Raw genomic sequence first — 14,862 nt, 5'->3', positions numbered from 1 at the left:
TAAATATAATTTAACAAAAGAAAGACCACGTCGATTTTTCATACTGAAGCATATTAATTGCTGAAATCCCGCTAGCATTTGTCACTTCCAGTGGAGATCGTGATACGTGCAGAGTTATGCAAGACGTATCAAAGGATAGCGCTGTGACGGCCCAGAGAAAAGCCTTGATCGGGATCATCGTTGTGTCCGTGATTATCACGTTATCTAGCCTTGCGTTGAATGTGTACGACGACCCCAGCTTCAAATTTAGAGGAAACTGTTCTCGTTCCGAATCTCTTGGTGATGGTGTTTTTTTCACGAGATGTAATACAATTTATGATATTCGTGTTTTTGTCAATAACACACCGACGATAAAAGGAATTAATTTAAATTCCAGACAAATGTATAAACTTATCGAGCATGCAATCGATATCTTGATATGAATAAATATTTGAACTGTATAAACTTGTAGTCTGTCTCATTTTTTGAACTACGCGTGAAATTTATTCACATGACATTTTAATTTAAAAAATATATTATTTAAGAAATGTAAAATCTTCAAACGACAAAATAAACACTTTTAAGTAAATAAAAATAAAATAACGAAGATAATGAAAAAACGATATATAGATGAATAGTAACGATAAAAACATAAAGAAAATAAAATGTTGACACAAAGATAATAAAAATCAAATAGATAAACGATGAAACATTAAAAAAAAATTTTTTGAATGATTGAAAAATAAACGAAATGAAAATAATATGATGACACTAAGATAATAAAAATCAAATAGATAAAATAAATAAAAAATAAAATTTTTGAATAAAAGTTTGAATAATTAAATATAGAATAAGTTGGAAAGGCTTGAATTAAAAAAAATATATATATATCAATGGAAATAAAGTGAACTAAAACAAGTGAAATAAATAATTTTTAAGTGGTTGTGAATGTAATATAAAAATAAACTAAAAATGAAAAAATAAGCTAGCACTGAAAATAAAATTATGACACTAAGATAATAAAATCAAATAGATAAAATAAAGAAAAAATTAAATTTTCGAATATAAGTTTGAATAATTAAATAGAGAATAATTGGATAAAGTGAAATAAATAAATTTTTAAGTGCTTGAAGTGAATAAAAAATAAAATAAAAGCCATGAATAAAGTGACATAATGAAAAACTAAAAGTAGGTTTAAATTTATAAAATAATATCAATGAAAATAAAATGTTCACACAAAGATAATAAAATCAAATAGATAAACGATGAAACATTAAAAAATAAAATTTTGAATGATTAAAAATAAACGAAATGAAAAAGATAATAAAATAAAGAAAATATTAAAAATTTTTGAATAAAAGTTTGAATAATTAAATATAGAATAAGTTTGATAAAGTGAAATAAATAAATTTTTAAGTGTTTGAAGTGAATAAAATAAAAGCCATGAATAAAGTGACATAATGAAAAACTAAAATAGAAATAAAATAATAAAGTGCGGGAAGACACAATATCTTTCTTATTTATGTGGTATAAGAAGTGATGTCTAAAGAATAAGCTTTCTAAGGGTGTAGTTACAAATCTCGTTTCGTTATGGAAGGAAATATAGAAATGTTGACAATGAAAACTTGTGTGTGTGGTTTTTTTTTGTGCATATTTTTGGTATCTAATCTCTTAAAGATCCAAAGACGATGGGTAAAAATAATAACGCTTGGAAAGTGAGCGTTTTTTTTGAATCATGTTTGATTAACTTGGATATTTTTTTAATAAAAAGGCTCTTCTCGAAGCAGCATAATTTGAACACTAGTGGTTAATTAGCATCATCATCAACCACAAACGAACTATATCTTTTCAAACTTGAGATTTGAAAACAGCTAGAGAGTTTGGTGCCAAAATTGACATTTTCGCCGTAATTTGGCGACTTAATTTTTTCTCTTTTAAATTCATTTCTAATACAGCTTCATGTCCAAAGAGAAAATCGGGACGACATTTCATAAATTTTTTTATATAACGACATAGTGAATAATTTTCACGGAAGTTAAATATCGGTAGTGCTGCCATCTAGTATCGTCATCAACGTGGGTCACGTGATCGACCATCTTGAGAAAATTTTTAAAAATGTATTTAAATAAAAATGGTTCGTGGAAAATAATTGTAATAACGTTCTTTAATACACTTCCTTACACGTTCTACGTTTTATTATTTTTATATACTTATTTCATAAGGCATTCGTCTAGCAAGGCTGTTTGGTTCAGTGGTTAACACACTAGCCTGGAGAACGATATACTCTATCGGTTGTCATGGGTTCGAATAGGGTACTGAAAAAGTTTTTTTCCAAATAAATAAGACCAACCGCCATTTTGAAAATAAATACGGTCGACAGGTAATCCGGTTCGAAATCCGGCTAAAAAAGGAAGTCGGTCAAAAACGCGCGAAAAATAGAAAACATTTCTGGTGGCGCCATCTAGCGGCGGAAATGTGCGTTAAAGTACCTCAAGCGCTGCGTATACTACTATTGTATGTGTAATGTATTGATGTTAATGACAAATTCGTCTTTATGGTACCTGAAGCAGGGTCGTAGTGGGCTCTCTCGATGCAGACTTTTTTCTTGAGTGAGGGCCCCTGAAAGTATTATTATGTAAAATAAAATGTACATTTTTGTGAGGGCCCCATTCTCTCGGCCCTTGGAAAGTGCTCCGGTTGCCCCAGCTTATTTACGGTCCTGACCTACAGGTTAAAATGGTGGGGCATAGTGTCACGCTTTTGAAGTTTTTTCCTCCCTGAAAATAATGTATCATGGGTCTGAAAAGAAGTCATGAATATCTCTCTTGAATTGCAGGAATAGTCACTTGTATACAGCTTCGAATTTTCTCAGCATGAATCTTAATTTCTTTTTAGAAAAAAAAAGTCCCTAACCAGGACCATCTTAAGAGCATGATGGGTGGGGCAGCCCGAGACGAGAAATTTTTCTGTGGCCTTACCTGGTAAATTCTAGAAAATTTCAACCAGATCTCATTTTTGTGGGGCCTCCCTTTTCTCTTGAGGAGCCTCATACATTAAGAAGTCACAAAATGTACTAGGCAAAAGCGATCATTACAGTAGTTCATTTTAATTCCTAAACAATACGATATTCACCAACACTCTAAAATATAGATTGGTGTATGAAATGTTTCATCTCTAATATGAAAATATTTATATAAATGCCAAGCAAAATATATTACCTTTTTTTAGCTTTTACCTGTTGGCAGGAATATATATATTACATGATATTTTGCTGCTGTGTGTAAACATGATATTTTCCTTCTATATTTACTCGATCTCGCTTATAACATTCCCACGTATATTTTCCTGCTTAGTACTCGAACTATTTTTTATTAATATTTCCTGTTTAAAGCATTTTCCCCGCTTACATATTTCATTTTAATTTTTTTTTTAAAAAAACAAAAACTCTATATATGACATGAATGTCGCTCTCCACTTGTTAATACAAGATATACAGAACTTCTGTATATCTTGTATTAACAAGTGGGGAGCGACATTCATGTCATATATATAGCCCTCTGGTGGCTCGTCGTCCATGAGCTATTAGCTGATCGGTTTCACCGTCCATTGCACGGTTCCGTTCGACATATATACGCTCTAGCGAAGGAAACTCTCTCTCTTCTGTAGCTTAGCGATCAGAGCACACGTCCGGCAATCGAGGGACCCGGATTCGTCTCCCGGTAGAGACAGAGATGAGTTTTTTTCTTTCCTTAAAAAAAATTAACATCTCAAATAATTAATATCTTCACAACATCCAGTCTTCTGTATATCTTGTAAAAACTCTATAAGCAGAATCCACAGTATTTGCACAAATGAAAACATGCACAACAAAAAATATTTTCTGTGGTGCATTCTCATTATCCAAAATCATACAATTATCAGCTCATTTCATTCTATTTGTGCATCAATATTTTGCATATAATTATTGCAGTTCATTGGTTTATTATTTACAGTTAATCCTCACTACAATGATACTTGATATAACAATAAATCCCTCTACATCGATATTTTGAAAGTCTTGTTTGGAAGCTGATCTTTATCATACATACACTGCTGGCCACCGTAAACGCAACACCCTGAAGGAAGCATGCAAATAATATGAAATTTACAACATGCATTAGCGGAGGTGAGATATGTAAATGATTAGAATTTCAGCCCAGACGCACATCACACGCGCCTGTGGCGCCACTTCAAAGCGCTATTTAAGGCTTGGAGATTTCGACGATTTGAAGTACGGCAATTGTGTTTTTCTTGTGGTTTTTTCGAAAAAACGATCAATTATGCCTCGTAGAAAACAGCGATCATCTTTTGATCAAGTATCCGAGTTCGACAGAGGAAGGATAGTGGCCTACCGAGATTGTGGATTATCTTTCAGGGAAATCGGTAGTCGTGTTGGACGAAACCAAACAACTGTAATGCGGATATGTGATCGTTGGATGTAGGAGGGTACGACGGACCGACGTGTTCGATCGCATCCACCTCAGTGCACCACTTCACGTGATGACAGGCGTATTGTGCGTATGGCAGTGACGGATCGCTCAGCCACATCACGAACCATAGCACAGCACATTCAGTCTGTACCGCATCATCCAGTGTCTGCGCGTACCATTCGACGCCGTTTACAGCAGAGTGGTCTGTCCGCAAGACGTCCATTGCTTCGTCTACCCTTGACGCAGAACCACAGACGTCTCCGCCGCCAATGGTGCGATGAAAGAAGGATGTGGACGGCACAATGGAATGAAATTGTCTTTACTGACGAGTCACGCTTCTGTCTGCAACACCACGATGGTCGGATTCGAGTCTGGAGACACCGTGGAGAGAGGATGCTGAACAGCTGCGTTATGCACCGCCACACTGGTCCTGCACCGGGTATTATGGTATGGGGCGGTATTGGATATCACTCTCGCACTCCTCTAGTACGCATTGCCGGTACTTTAAAAAGCCAGCGCTACATCTCCGAGGTGTTGGAGCCAGTTGTCCTTCCTTACCTTCAGGGCTTGCCCACAGCCATATTTCAGCAGGATAATGCGCGACCACACGTGGCACGCATTGTCCAAAGGTTCTTCGTCAATCGCCAGATTGAATTGCTTCCCTGGCCAGCTCGCTCTCCGGATCTTTCGCCGATAGAAAACATGTGGTCCATGGTTGCTCAACGATTGACCCAGATTACATCCCCAGCTGCCACACCAGATCACCTTTGGCAGCGCGTGGAAGCTGCTTGGTCTGCTGTACCCCAAGAACACATCCAAAGTCTCTTTGAATCAATGCCGAGGCGTGTGGCAGCGGTGATCTCCAACAATGGCGGCTACTCTGGCTACTGATTTTGGCAGGAACCACACTTCACAGAAGTCTATAAATTTAATCATTTGATGCTTGGTCAACATGTTATCTACAAAATAAATATTGTTGCGATATCTCTTGTCTTTCTTGGTGTTGCAATTTGGGTGGCCAGCAGTGTATTTTAAGAGGGGCTATCTCACTTTCGCCAAATGCGGACTTCATCCTTATTCTCCCCTCGCCTTCACTGTCGTCGATCTTAGCCAAATCAGATCTAACGACTGAGACCTGGGTCCCGGAATCGACTACGCCTCTTATTGTCTTCTGACCACATTTCAAACTCACGGTCTGCGGTGTGTCAATGTCCGCACCAACACCAGCTGCCGGCACCGTGATATGTGCTGTTAGGACTGTGGTTTCTTCAATCGTGTCCCCCCTCTTCTGTTTGGACAGAGTTCACCTGGGCCCGACTCAATGGCTCCTGCTGGCCTCTTGCAGGACAAAACCTTGCTATATGGCCTTCTGCTCCACACGCGTAACAAGTGACTGCAGCTCTCTCTCTGGAATTCGAACCCATAGTCACCTTAGATGGGCAGGACTCACCCTGAAGCCTCTGGTTTCCGCTGGCTTTCCATCTCGGATTTTGATGAACAGGTCTTGGGATTCTCGTTCTGTCACTAGGGGAGGGTGTCCTCAGAGTCCTCTTCACATCATCGAACCTATCTAGTTTCTCCGATAGCTCACTTGGAGACACCATATCACTCCATTCGTCCAGATAGTGTTCTTTAAATTCTGCTGGGACGCGTTTTTTCATTTGATCGGTGATGATTAAATCTCTTAGTCGCTCAAACGTTGTGACCCCCAAAGCCGCCATCCATCCATCAAAATAGGTACACAGTTCGTGGTAGAAGTCGCTCCAAGTGCCCTCTTGATTCTTGTGGTGCGAAGAAAACATCTGTCGGAACTTCTCTGTGAGTTTGAATCTCGGCAATAATAATTCTTTAACATGGTTATAGTCCTGTACTTGCTCTTCCGGTTCGCGGGCAATTAACTGGTTCATCTCGTAGGGAAGAAGTCCCAAGAGCTCAGCTAACCAATCTTCCTGTGCCAGGGCCGCGCGACGAGCTTGTCGCTCGAACAGCACCAGGTACAGTCTTCTTCCATCCTGAACTTTTGCATCATGTTCTGGAAATCCCGGCTGGGGGTTCTGCCGTGCCCAGCTTGATTATTCTCCTCTCTTCTGGCTCCTGTCTCGATCCTCAGTCTTTCGAGTTCATGTTCCATCTCCTTTTCTCTACGCCGCTCCTCCATCTCTTTGTCTCTACGCCTCTCCTCCATCTCTTTGTCTCTACTCCTCTCCTCCATTTCCATCTCTCTACGCTTCTCCTCCATCTCTTCTCTTCCTTTCTTATTGCCTATGATCGTTTTCAGCATCTCTCTGCATGTCGCTTCGCTGTACAGTTCACTTTCCTGTATGGTACTCACTAGTTGCATTAAGTTGAACTCCGGTCGGAGTTCTATAGTTCTCAGATCACGAGAAGAGTTACGCGAACCCCCCCTCTCTGGAGAGGATCCATTTCGGCGTGGGGAAAGGATAAAAATTTTCCCGGGTTGCCAGTAAAGGCCGCAAATCGGTTCTCTCTGTGTTATGCGGGAATTCTTCACGCTTCAGTGAACTCCGTCAGTCTTCAGCCTTGAGTGAGCTGCGCTTTTTGTGTTGGCGTTTGTCAAAAGATGAACTCGAAAATTCTTGTTATAAATTTTGGAAGTAAATTAAATTTTTTAATTTAAAAAAATTTGAATTTTTATTAAATTTAATATTTTGAACTAAAATATTTGATACAGAAAAAATTCGAAGGGAGTAGTGATCATTTAGTAATGAAGGGAGTAAAATTACTTTAAGTTAATAATTTAATACAAAAGTAGAGTGTTATTAATATAATAATAATAATTTATTACTACTGTAAATTATATGGCATTTTCTTCCGTTTAATTTGTATACCGCAACGAGAGAATGCCACCTGCTAGCAATTAGCCGTTCTTCTTCTGTTTACCTTCTCTTATAGCTATATCATCGTCTTTTTTTCCTTTTTTACTTTCTCCACAGAAGCTACTCATATGGGCTTTTTAAACATGTGACAAATGCAGTAGTGACAAATAAAAAGATTGAGCATGCCTCCTTATCAAGTTTGCAGTTTCGTCTGTAGCCATCTTAAGGGCATGTTCCCCCAAGGGCAGGACTGACAGGGATCCAGCCCTGGGGCCCTGGATGATTCTAATCATTTTTTACAACTATAAATTCATTTTAGAGTGACCCGTCGAAGATCCCAATCTGAAAGCCCGGCTGCAAGATGTGGCAGCCATGCTTAAGGGCATCGGAAGAATGGTCCTCTCATGCTGCAGCAGGGATCCTGGCTGGGATCTCTCACCGGCCGTCTATTCTGAATTTACAGTGTGGGGAAAAAAAATTATAAGAATTCTCCTATAGGCTGGATTTTGTCAGCCCATCCTTCGTCTTCAGCTCGTCTGCCACTATGAAGGTTACCATCAAGGTCTATGGGTTCGAATCCGGGCACAGGACATGCGAAGCAAGTTCTTTACTTACGGAGCCTAGGTCGACCACCGATAAATGGAGCTTTCATTTCCCACTCAACTCCACTGGTTGGAAATTGCCGTATGGCGATATATGACCGGAGTTGGTGTGCGGTGTAGTAGCCCATCCATCTGGGGGCCATGGTCGAAAATGTTTTATACGATCAGTGTTCAGCTTCAGCTTGATGCATGGAACTGATTATTAAAAAAAGGCTGGAGTTTTCAATCCCTTCTGCGGAATAAAAAATAATTTTTTTGTATTATTTGCCGTGAGTGCTGGAGCAGCCGGGCCGTCTTAAGAGCATCACGGGCCTTCCCGGGCCAAGTGATTTTTCTGAGGCCCTACCACGTAAATTCTGGAAAATTTCAACCAGATCTTATTTTTGTGAATTTAATGCGAGAATGTCTCAAGACGACATTCTCGAACAGCCGGTGTTTACGCAACAAAAACACTGCGATGACGATGTTATCGAGAGCACTGCCGTGGCGCTTTTAGTGAAATTTCTAGGAGGCCAAAATAGCGCAAAAGACGCCAAACGGGAAAGCGCCGTTGCTAATGCGCTATTCTCGATGGGCAGTTGCTTTACCTAAAAGTAAATAATAGAATCGTCCGACGTGACGTAGCCAGTGTTCTTCTCGTGATCGGTGGACTATACCCCCAAGTTGGCGGCCATGGTCTCCAGATCCTAATTGTTCCCTTTTGCCAAATACGCCATCTTTATTTATCGTCTCGATACCGCCGTACAACACTTGCTCCTTTTCCCCTGGGCAGGATTGCCCCTCTCAGCACCGGTTGACTTCACGAAAAAAAAAACAGCATAGGTGCTCGACGCTGCTGCTATCCTTCTATACGAACCGGGGTGGTTCCACCGTCGCTAGGACGCTCTTCTTCGAATTCAGCTCACAATCTTGAGTCGTTGAAGCCACGACCCTATCCTGTCGACTGGAGAAACTGGAGAAACCGCGAGACACCCAGGCTCTGTCGCAAGAAGCAACGTAAGCACTTCGCCCCCCCCGGGGGGGGGGAAACAGGGCATCTCCGGTAAAACCAAAATTTATTGATACGTCAAAGATTACATATAGTGCAAGGAAATCAAAAATTATGTAAACCGAGGAATCAAATTAATCAAGTTAAAGTGAATTGCAACGGGCACGGATAATAAATAATCATGGAAAGTTGTATAAAAATCGTATCGCAAAAGGCGCAATCAGAAATTTGATTGATCAAGGATTGTATCAAATGACAAGAAGGGCAGAGCATCTCATTGCGCTCGGGCAGTTCAATACAGTCAGTCTAATTTCTCCGAGACGTCATTAATTAGGTTTGGGATTCATCCTGCTCCTCGCTCGCAAACAGTGCCACCAGCGCACTGTCAGGGTGAAGACGCGGCGATCTCCTTAACGGCGCTGGTACCGGAGTTGCAGGAGCTGGAGGAGACGGATCCCTTATCTTCTCGGGATGTTCCTCAAGGAATTTCACCATTTTTCTCATCTTTTCCTTTGATTCCTCTCGACGTAGTATGCCAAACATCCATGGTCTGTGTAGACGGGCAGCCGGTGAACAGAAGTGAAAGGGCATCGTTTCTGGACAGCATGTCGTAGTGTAGGGGCGTGCCAGGCTCAAGACAAGAGCATTTATCGCTGGCAATCACTTTAAAGCGATGTAAGGTTGCCGGAAAAGGCCCATGACCGGTGACAAATAAGATGAGCTCTCGTGACCAGCCCCTGCTCCTAGTATCTACTTTCTTTATAACTTCATGAGTTGATCTTCCTGACGCCTCCGGCATATCCCAATGCAATTGCCAATTTGCTATCATGTCCTTCCAGAGGAGTGATTTTGCGTGAGAAGCTGGATATAAGAGTTCGTCGTAAAAGACTCTGGTATTGGTCGCTTCTTTGGCCGCCGCATCCGCAAGCTCGTTTCCCCACTGGCCGTTGTGGGCTTTTACCCAGGAGATGCGTATTGATGGGTGAGATACAAGTATACTCCTTATCTTTCTCGCCATTGCGTTTGCAGAGAGCGGGTTTAGAATGGCCTGGAGACTTGAACGGCTATCCGATCTTATTACAGTCTGCCTCCTGTTTGTAGCTGCATCCAGAGCTGCTGTAAATATAGCGAGCATCTCAGCTTGATATATTGAATTATTTTCTTTTAGTTTAGCAGCCCATTTATGCACGATCTCCGTTCCCATGGTTTTTATACAGGCAGCTCCTGTACCTGATTCCAGTTTAGAGCCATCCGTGTAATATACGACGGATTTCTCCTCAGGTGTATCATCCTCCGAAGATTCTAGGAATACTTGATTGGCCTGCAGAGATTCTGCAGGATGCGAGGTCCAGCCTATAGTTTTTTGCTCGAAGTCGTCCGGGACTAATGTTTCCTCTAACAATGGACATGGCTTGTGAAGCTTTAGAAGACGTGTGACTCTTGCCAGGAATTCTATCTTCAGGGATAATGGCGGGAGCCCCAAGATCACCTGAAGAGCATTCGTAGGTGTAGTTCTATACGCACCAGAGATATATAGCAGGAAGGGCCTTTGTATAGAATCGAGCCGTCTGAACATCTGGGCCTTGGGAGAATGCCATATTGAAGCTCCATAAGCTATCATAGGCTCAATCACTGCCAAGTAGATGGATCTCCTCAGAGCCCGTGTCAGTCCCCACTGTGGTCCAGCCATCACGCGCATCTTCTGAAGAACACGTGACGCCTTTCTCTTCTGTTCTTTGATGTGATCTTCCCAGCTAAGTTGCTTATCGATAAAAACGCCTAAATAACATAGCACGTCCGTTTTCTTGATGGTTTTCCCTTGGAACCAGATGGTGGGAGGTCTTTTCTTTGATATCCACAAGAATTTTGTCTTAGCCATAGAGAGAGTGAGCTTATGCATGTGTAGCCAATTTGACACTGTTCTAAGGGCTTCTTCTGCTAGATCACCTGATCCCTTGACAGTAGGGGCAGATGCAATTACCAAAAGGTCATCAGCATAAGCCTGAACTTTGACGTTTGAGGGCCAATTAATTTTCAACAACTTATCCAGAACAAGATTCCATAACAAGGGGCCGGAACATGAGCCCTGAGGTGCACCCTTTTGAAGCTCTTTCTCAGCTTTTCCCGCATCCGTGACCAACACCACTCGGCGGTGGTTCAAAAGGTCCGATAATATTACCTTGAGCTGTTGTGGTATGGGCGCTATTGCTAGACGGCGGCGTATAGACGAGTATCTGAGGTTATCGAACGCTCCTTCTATATCCAGGGATATGATGGCTACGTCATTACCTCGATTTCTTTGCGTCTTAACCTCTTCCATCATGTCTGCAAGCGCCATTTCTGCTGAACGACTTCTTCTCGGTCGTAGGTCCTCAGCTGTACCTCCTCTACGATTTCAGGACGAAATAACTGGATTCTAGACTCCAAAAAGAAGAAAACAACACTATTTAATTTATTATCCAACACCTCTAACGAAACCTTCCTGTCTCTTCGGTACAAACTTTTACGCTGCCCCTTTTTTCGAATGTCTCAACTCGTTCTCGTTTCTCTCTCCTCGCGACTCCTGTTTCTCCTCGGCCTTTTTCCAACCTCTTTTTTTCCGAACCTTACATGGTGCAATAAGCACTGTGCTGTATTGCCGATGGTGGTGCATTAAGTATTGTGCTTAATTGCTTAATGTGGTACCCTGATATAGTGGTGCATCAAGTATTGTGCTGTATTGCTTAATGTGGTGCCCTGATATTGTGGTACATTAAATATTGTGCTGTATTGCTTAATGTGGTGCCCTGATATAGTGGTGCATTGTTTTTTGTAGTGCCCTTAATATAAGGCTGCACTCCTTATTGTGTTGCATTGCCTAAAATGGTGCATTGCGCATTGCAGCGCATCGCGTGATATATTGCTTACTGTAATGCAGTACTTTTTGCGTATATTATGCAAAAAGCTTCGCTTATTGTGGTGCATTACGTTTTATGCTGTATTGCGGGACACTGTAGATAGTGGTACATTGCTATTTTTGGTGCATTGCTTATTGTAATGCATCGTGTACTGTATTGCTTATTCTAATGCATTGCTTATATGGTGCTTTGCTTATGTGATGCATCGCGTATTGTACTGTATTGCCTATAGTTATATGTACTGTGGTGCATCCCGTGCTGTATTGCTTATTGTGGTGCGTTGCTAATTGTTATGCATTATAGTGTATTGTATTTCTCATTGCAATGCAGTGCTTATTGCGTATTGGGCTGTATTGCTTATTGTGGTGCGTTGCTAATTGTTATGCATTATAGTGTATTGTATTTCTCATTGCAATGCAGTGCTTATTGCGTATTGGGCTGTATTGCTTATTGCGTATTGGGCTGTATTGCTTATTGTGGCGCATTGCGTATTGGGCTGTATTGATTATTGTGGTGTACTGCAAATAGTTGTGCATCGCTGATTATAGCGCACTGCTGATTATAGTGTATCACTTGCTTATTGTGGTGCTTATTGCGATGTATAGTGCTTTATTGCGTATTGAGCTGTATTGCTTATTATGGTGTGTTTTACGTATTGTTATGCATTATGTGTTGTAGTGCATCGCTTACTGTATTATAATGCAGTACGTATTGCGTATTGTGGTGTATTGCGTTTTGTGCTACATTGCGTGTTGCTCGTACATCGTGTGCCGTATTGCTTATTATAATATCGTGCCTACTGCTTATTGTGGTGCACTGCAATATGGTGAATGTGGTGCATTGCGTATTGTTATGCATCAATGCAGTATGCGCATTGTATGGTGCCACACAATACGTAAATTGTGTGGTGCACCGCTGATTGTGTTGCATTGCGTAATGTGGTTCACCGTAGATTGTGGGTACATTGCGTATTGTATGCATTACGTAGTACATCGTGTTCCGTATTGCTTATTATAATGCCGTGTCTACTGCTTATTATGCTGTAGGCCTCATTGTAGTGCACTGCAATATGGTGCATTGCGTATTGTTATGCATCACGTATAGTGCATTGCATGCTGTATTGCTTATTATAATGCAGTGCTTATTCCGTATTGTGGTACATTGTGTATTGTGCTGTATCGCTTACTGTAATGCATTGCGTATTGTGCTGTATTGCTTATTGTAATGCAGTGGGTATTGCTATTGTAATGCAGTGGGTATTGCTATTGTTCTGTATTGCTTATTGTAATGCAGTAGGTATTGCTATTGTGCTGTATTGCTTATTGCGATGTTTCACTGAATGCAGTGCATTTCTGATTTTGCTGGTTGTTGATTTGTACTGTTATGCATTACGTACTGTAGTGCATAACGTGTTGTATTGCTTATTGTAATGCAGTTCTTATTGCGTATTGAGGTGCATTGCGTATTATTCTGCTTTGCTTGATGCGATACATCGCGTTTGCGTATTGTGGTGCATTGCGTATTATTATGCTTTGCTTGATGCGATACATCGCGTTTGCGTATTGTGGTGGATTGCATATTATACTGTATTGCTTATTGTGGTGCACTGCAAATGGGGGTGCATTACTGATTGTAATGCATTGCGTATTGTAGTGCATCGCGCGCTGTATTGCTTATTTTAATGAGTGCTTATCGCATATTGGGGTTTATTGCTTATTGCGGCGTACTGCGAATAGTGGTGCGTCATCACTCTCTCTCAGCTCATTACAATATTATTACTATTTTTTTTTTTTAGAGAATAAATATTTTGATATGCACACCAAAATTGTCATTGAGGACAAAAACAAAAATTCACATGAAAAGTTAAATGAGCTTGTATTCAAAAAATTGCTATTGCACTGGAAATACGATCAATTGCGGTCTAACCTTGTTTTCTCGTTTCCATTTATGTTTAGTGGTTGTCTGATCCATGAGAAAAACCATTCTGACCATCCCTGGTCAGAATCTGGGCTCAAGGTCCCTTGAATGAAATTGGGAGACGAATGAGCAGAACTACTACTTGAAGCAAGGCCAGCTGTCTCGCTATATTTTGATGTCCCTGCGGTACGCATTGTTCTAACCTGAACCACCGTTTTTGCTCGCCCTGTTTCATCTCTATCTCTTAGATTATACGTGTGAGTAGAGCTTGGCGGGAGAGGAGTTACTGGACGTCTTTGATTAGGGGAAGTTGGGAGTATAATGGGAGATATCGCATCCTCCTCATCTTCTGGAACAGTTTCAAGATCAAATTGTCTCCTAACTTCAGGCTGTAGGTATTCAAAAGGTAGGGATGCAAGTAGCTGTAGTTGGTTGTCACCAGTGTCTTCTAGGATATTACTATCGGAATCATTCCTTTCATTTGGAACTGTGTTATTGCCCTCAAACGGTATTGATTCTTGTGGTATAGGATCCTCTATAACTTTTACTTATGTATTTTCCATGTTTCTTCTCCCATCCAAAAATTCCCTTGCTAGGTTAACTTTTGTTAATCTATCAACGTGAATTAGCTGAGTATCCCGAGGATTATTGACATTTTTTACACTAAATAGAACTGGGGACTATTGCTCCTCCACCCGATAGGGTCCCTTTGATCAGGGGGACCGTTGAGGGGAGGAGGAAATCAATGAAACTATATGTAAAGTCCCAACTCGGGGCACCATTGTAATTTTTTTGTGCTGTATGCCATCTATTGTTCCTCCTTTTCGTTTGTACATATTTTTCTTACTTTCGGACTTTCTTATATTGGTCTTGGTGTGAATATAATATGTTGTACCAAATTTAAAATGTTACAATGCATAAATAGTCTTGACTCTGGTGTCGGATAAAAAAAAAATTAAGAGCACTACAATGATCGTATTATTGGCCGAATTTATATTTCTGTCCCCCCCCCCCCCTCCATAATTTAGTTGTCTTTAACATATATTATTGTCGTAGGATCATGACTGTAAAAAACGATTTCGTCGATAATATCTGAGTGAGAAAAAGAAAAACTAGAAAAAAATGAAGCCCGGCATATGGGAGGCTTCAGCTACTCTAAATAATCATTTCCCC

General features: G+C 40.6%; 1 protein-coding gene across 1 annotated transcript; it reads right to left on the bottom strand.

Annotated features, from left to right (window-relative positions):
* Positions 1-7,661: 7,661 nt before the first annotated feature.
* LOC149069394 (uncharacterized) lies at positions 7,662-11,213 on the bottom strand. Its single transcript, XM_089250030.1, has 2 exons — positions 9,417-11,213; positions 7,662-7,736 (listed from the first exon to the last, which is right to left on the bottom strand). Exons 1-2 carry the CDS (start codon positions 11,211-11,213, stop codon positions 7,662-7,664), a joined length of 1,872 nt encoding a protein of 623 aa, XP_089106156.1.
* Positions 11,214-14,862: the final 3,649 nt, after the last annotated feature.

This window comes from Pholcus phalangioides, unplaced genomic scaffold (genome assembly GCF_987345545.1).
Source record: "Pholcus phalangioides strain wild (caught in Gottingen) unplaced genomic scaffold, Ppha-v1.0 ptg000022l_1, whole genome shotgun sequence".
In the NCBI taxonomy this organism is placed as follows: Eukaryota; Metazoa; Arthropoda; class Arachnida; order Araneae; family Pholcidae; genus Pholcus; species Pholcus phalangioides.
Note: the sequence above shows the minus strand (reverse complement) of the source record. Positions and strands in the feature narration are given on the sequence as shown.

Excerpts from the sequence above, each read along its gene's own strand:
- LOC149069394 (XM_089250030.1), bottom strand. The coding sequence starts at position 11,213 with ATGGCGCTTGCAGACATGATGGAAGAGGTTAAGACGCAAAGAAATCGA. Across the intron at positions 7,737-9,416 it reads CGTCTACACAGACCATGGAT|AATAGACGGCCGGTGAGAGA; the intron begins GTTTGGCATACT and ends CTGTAAATTCAG.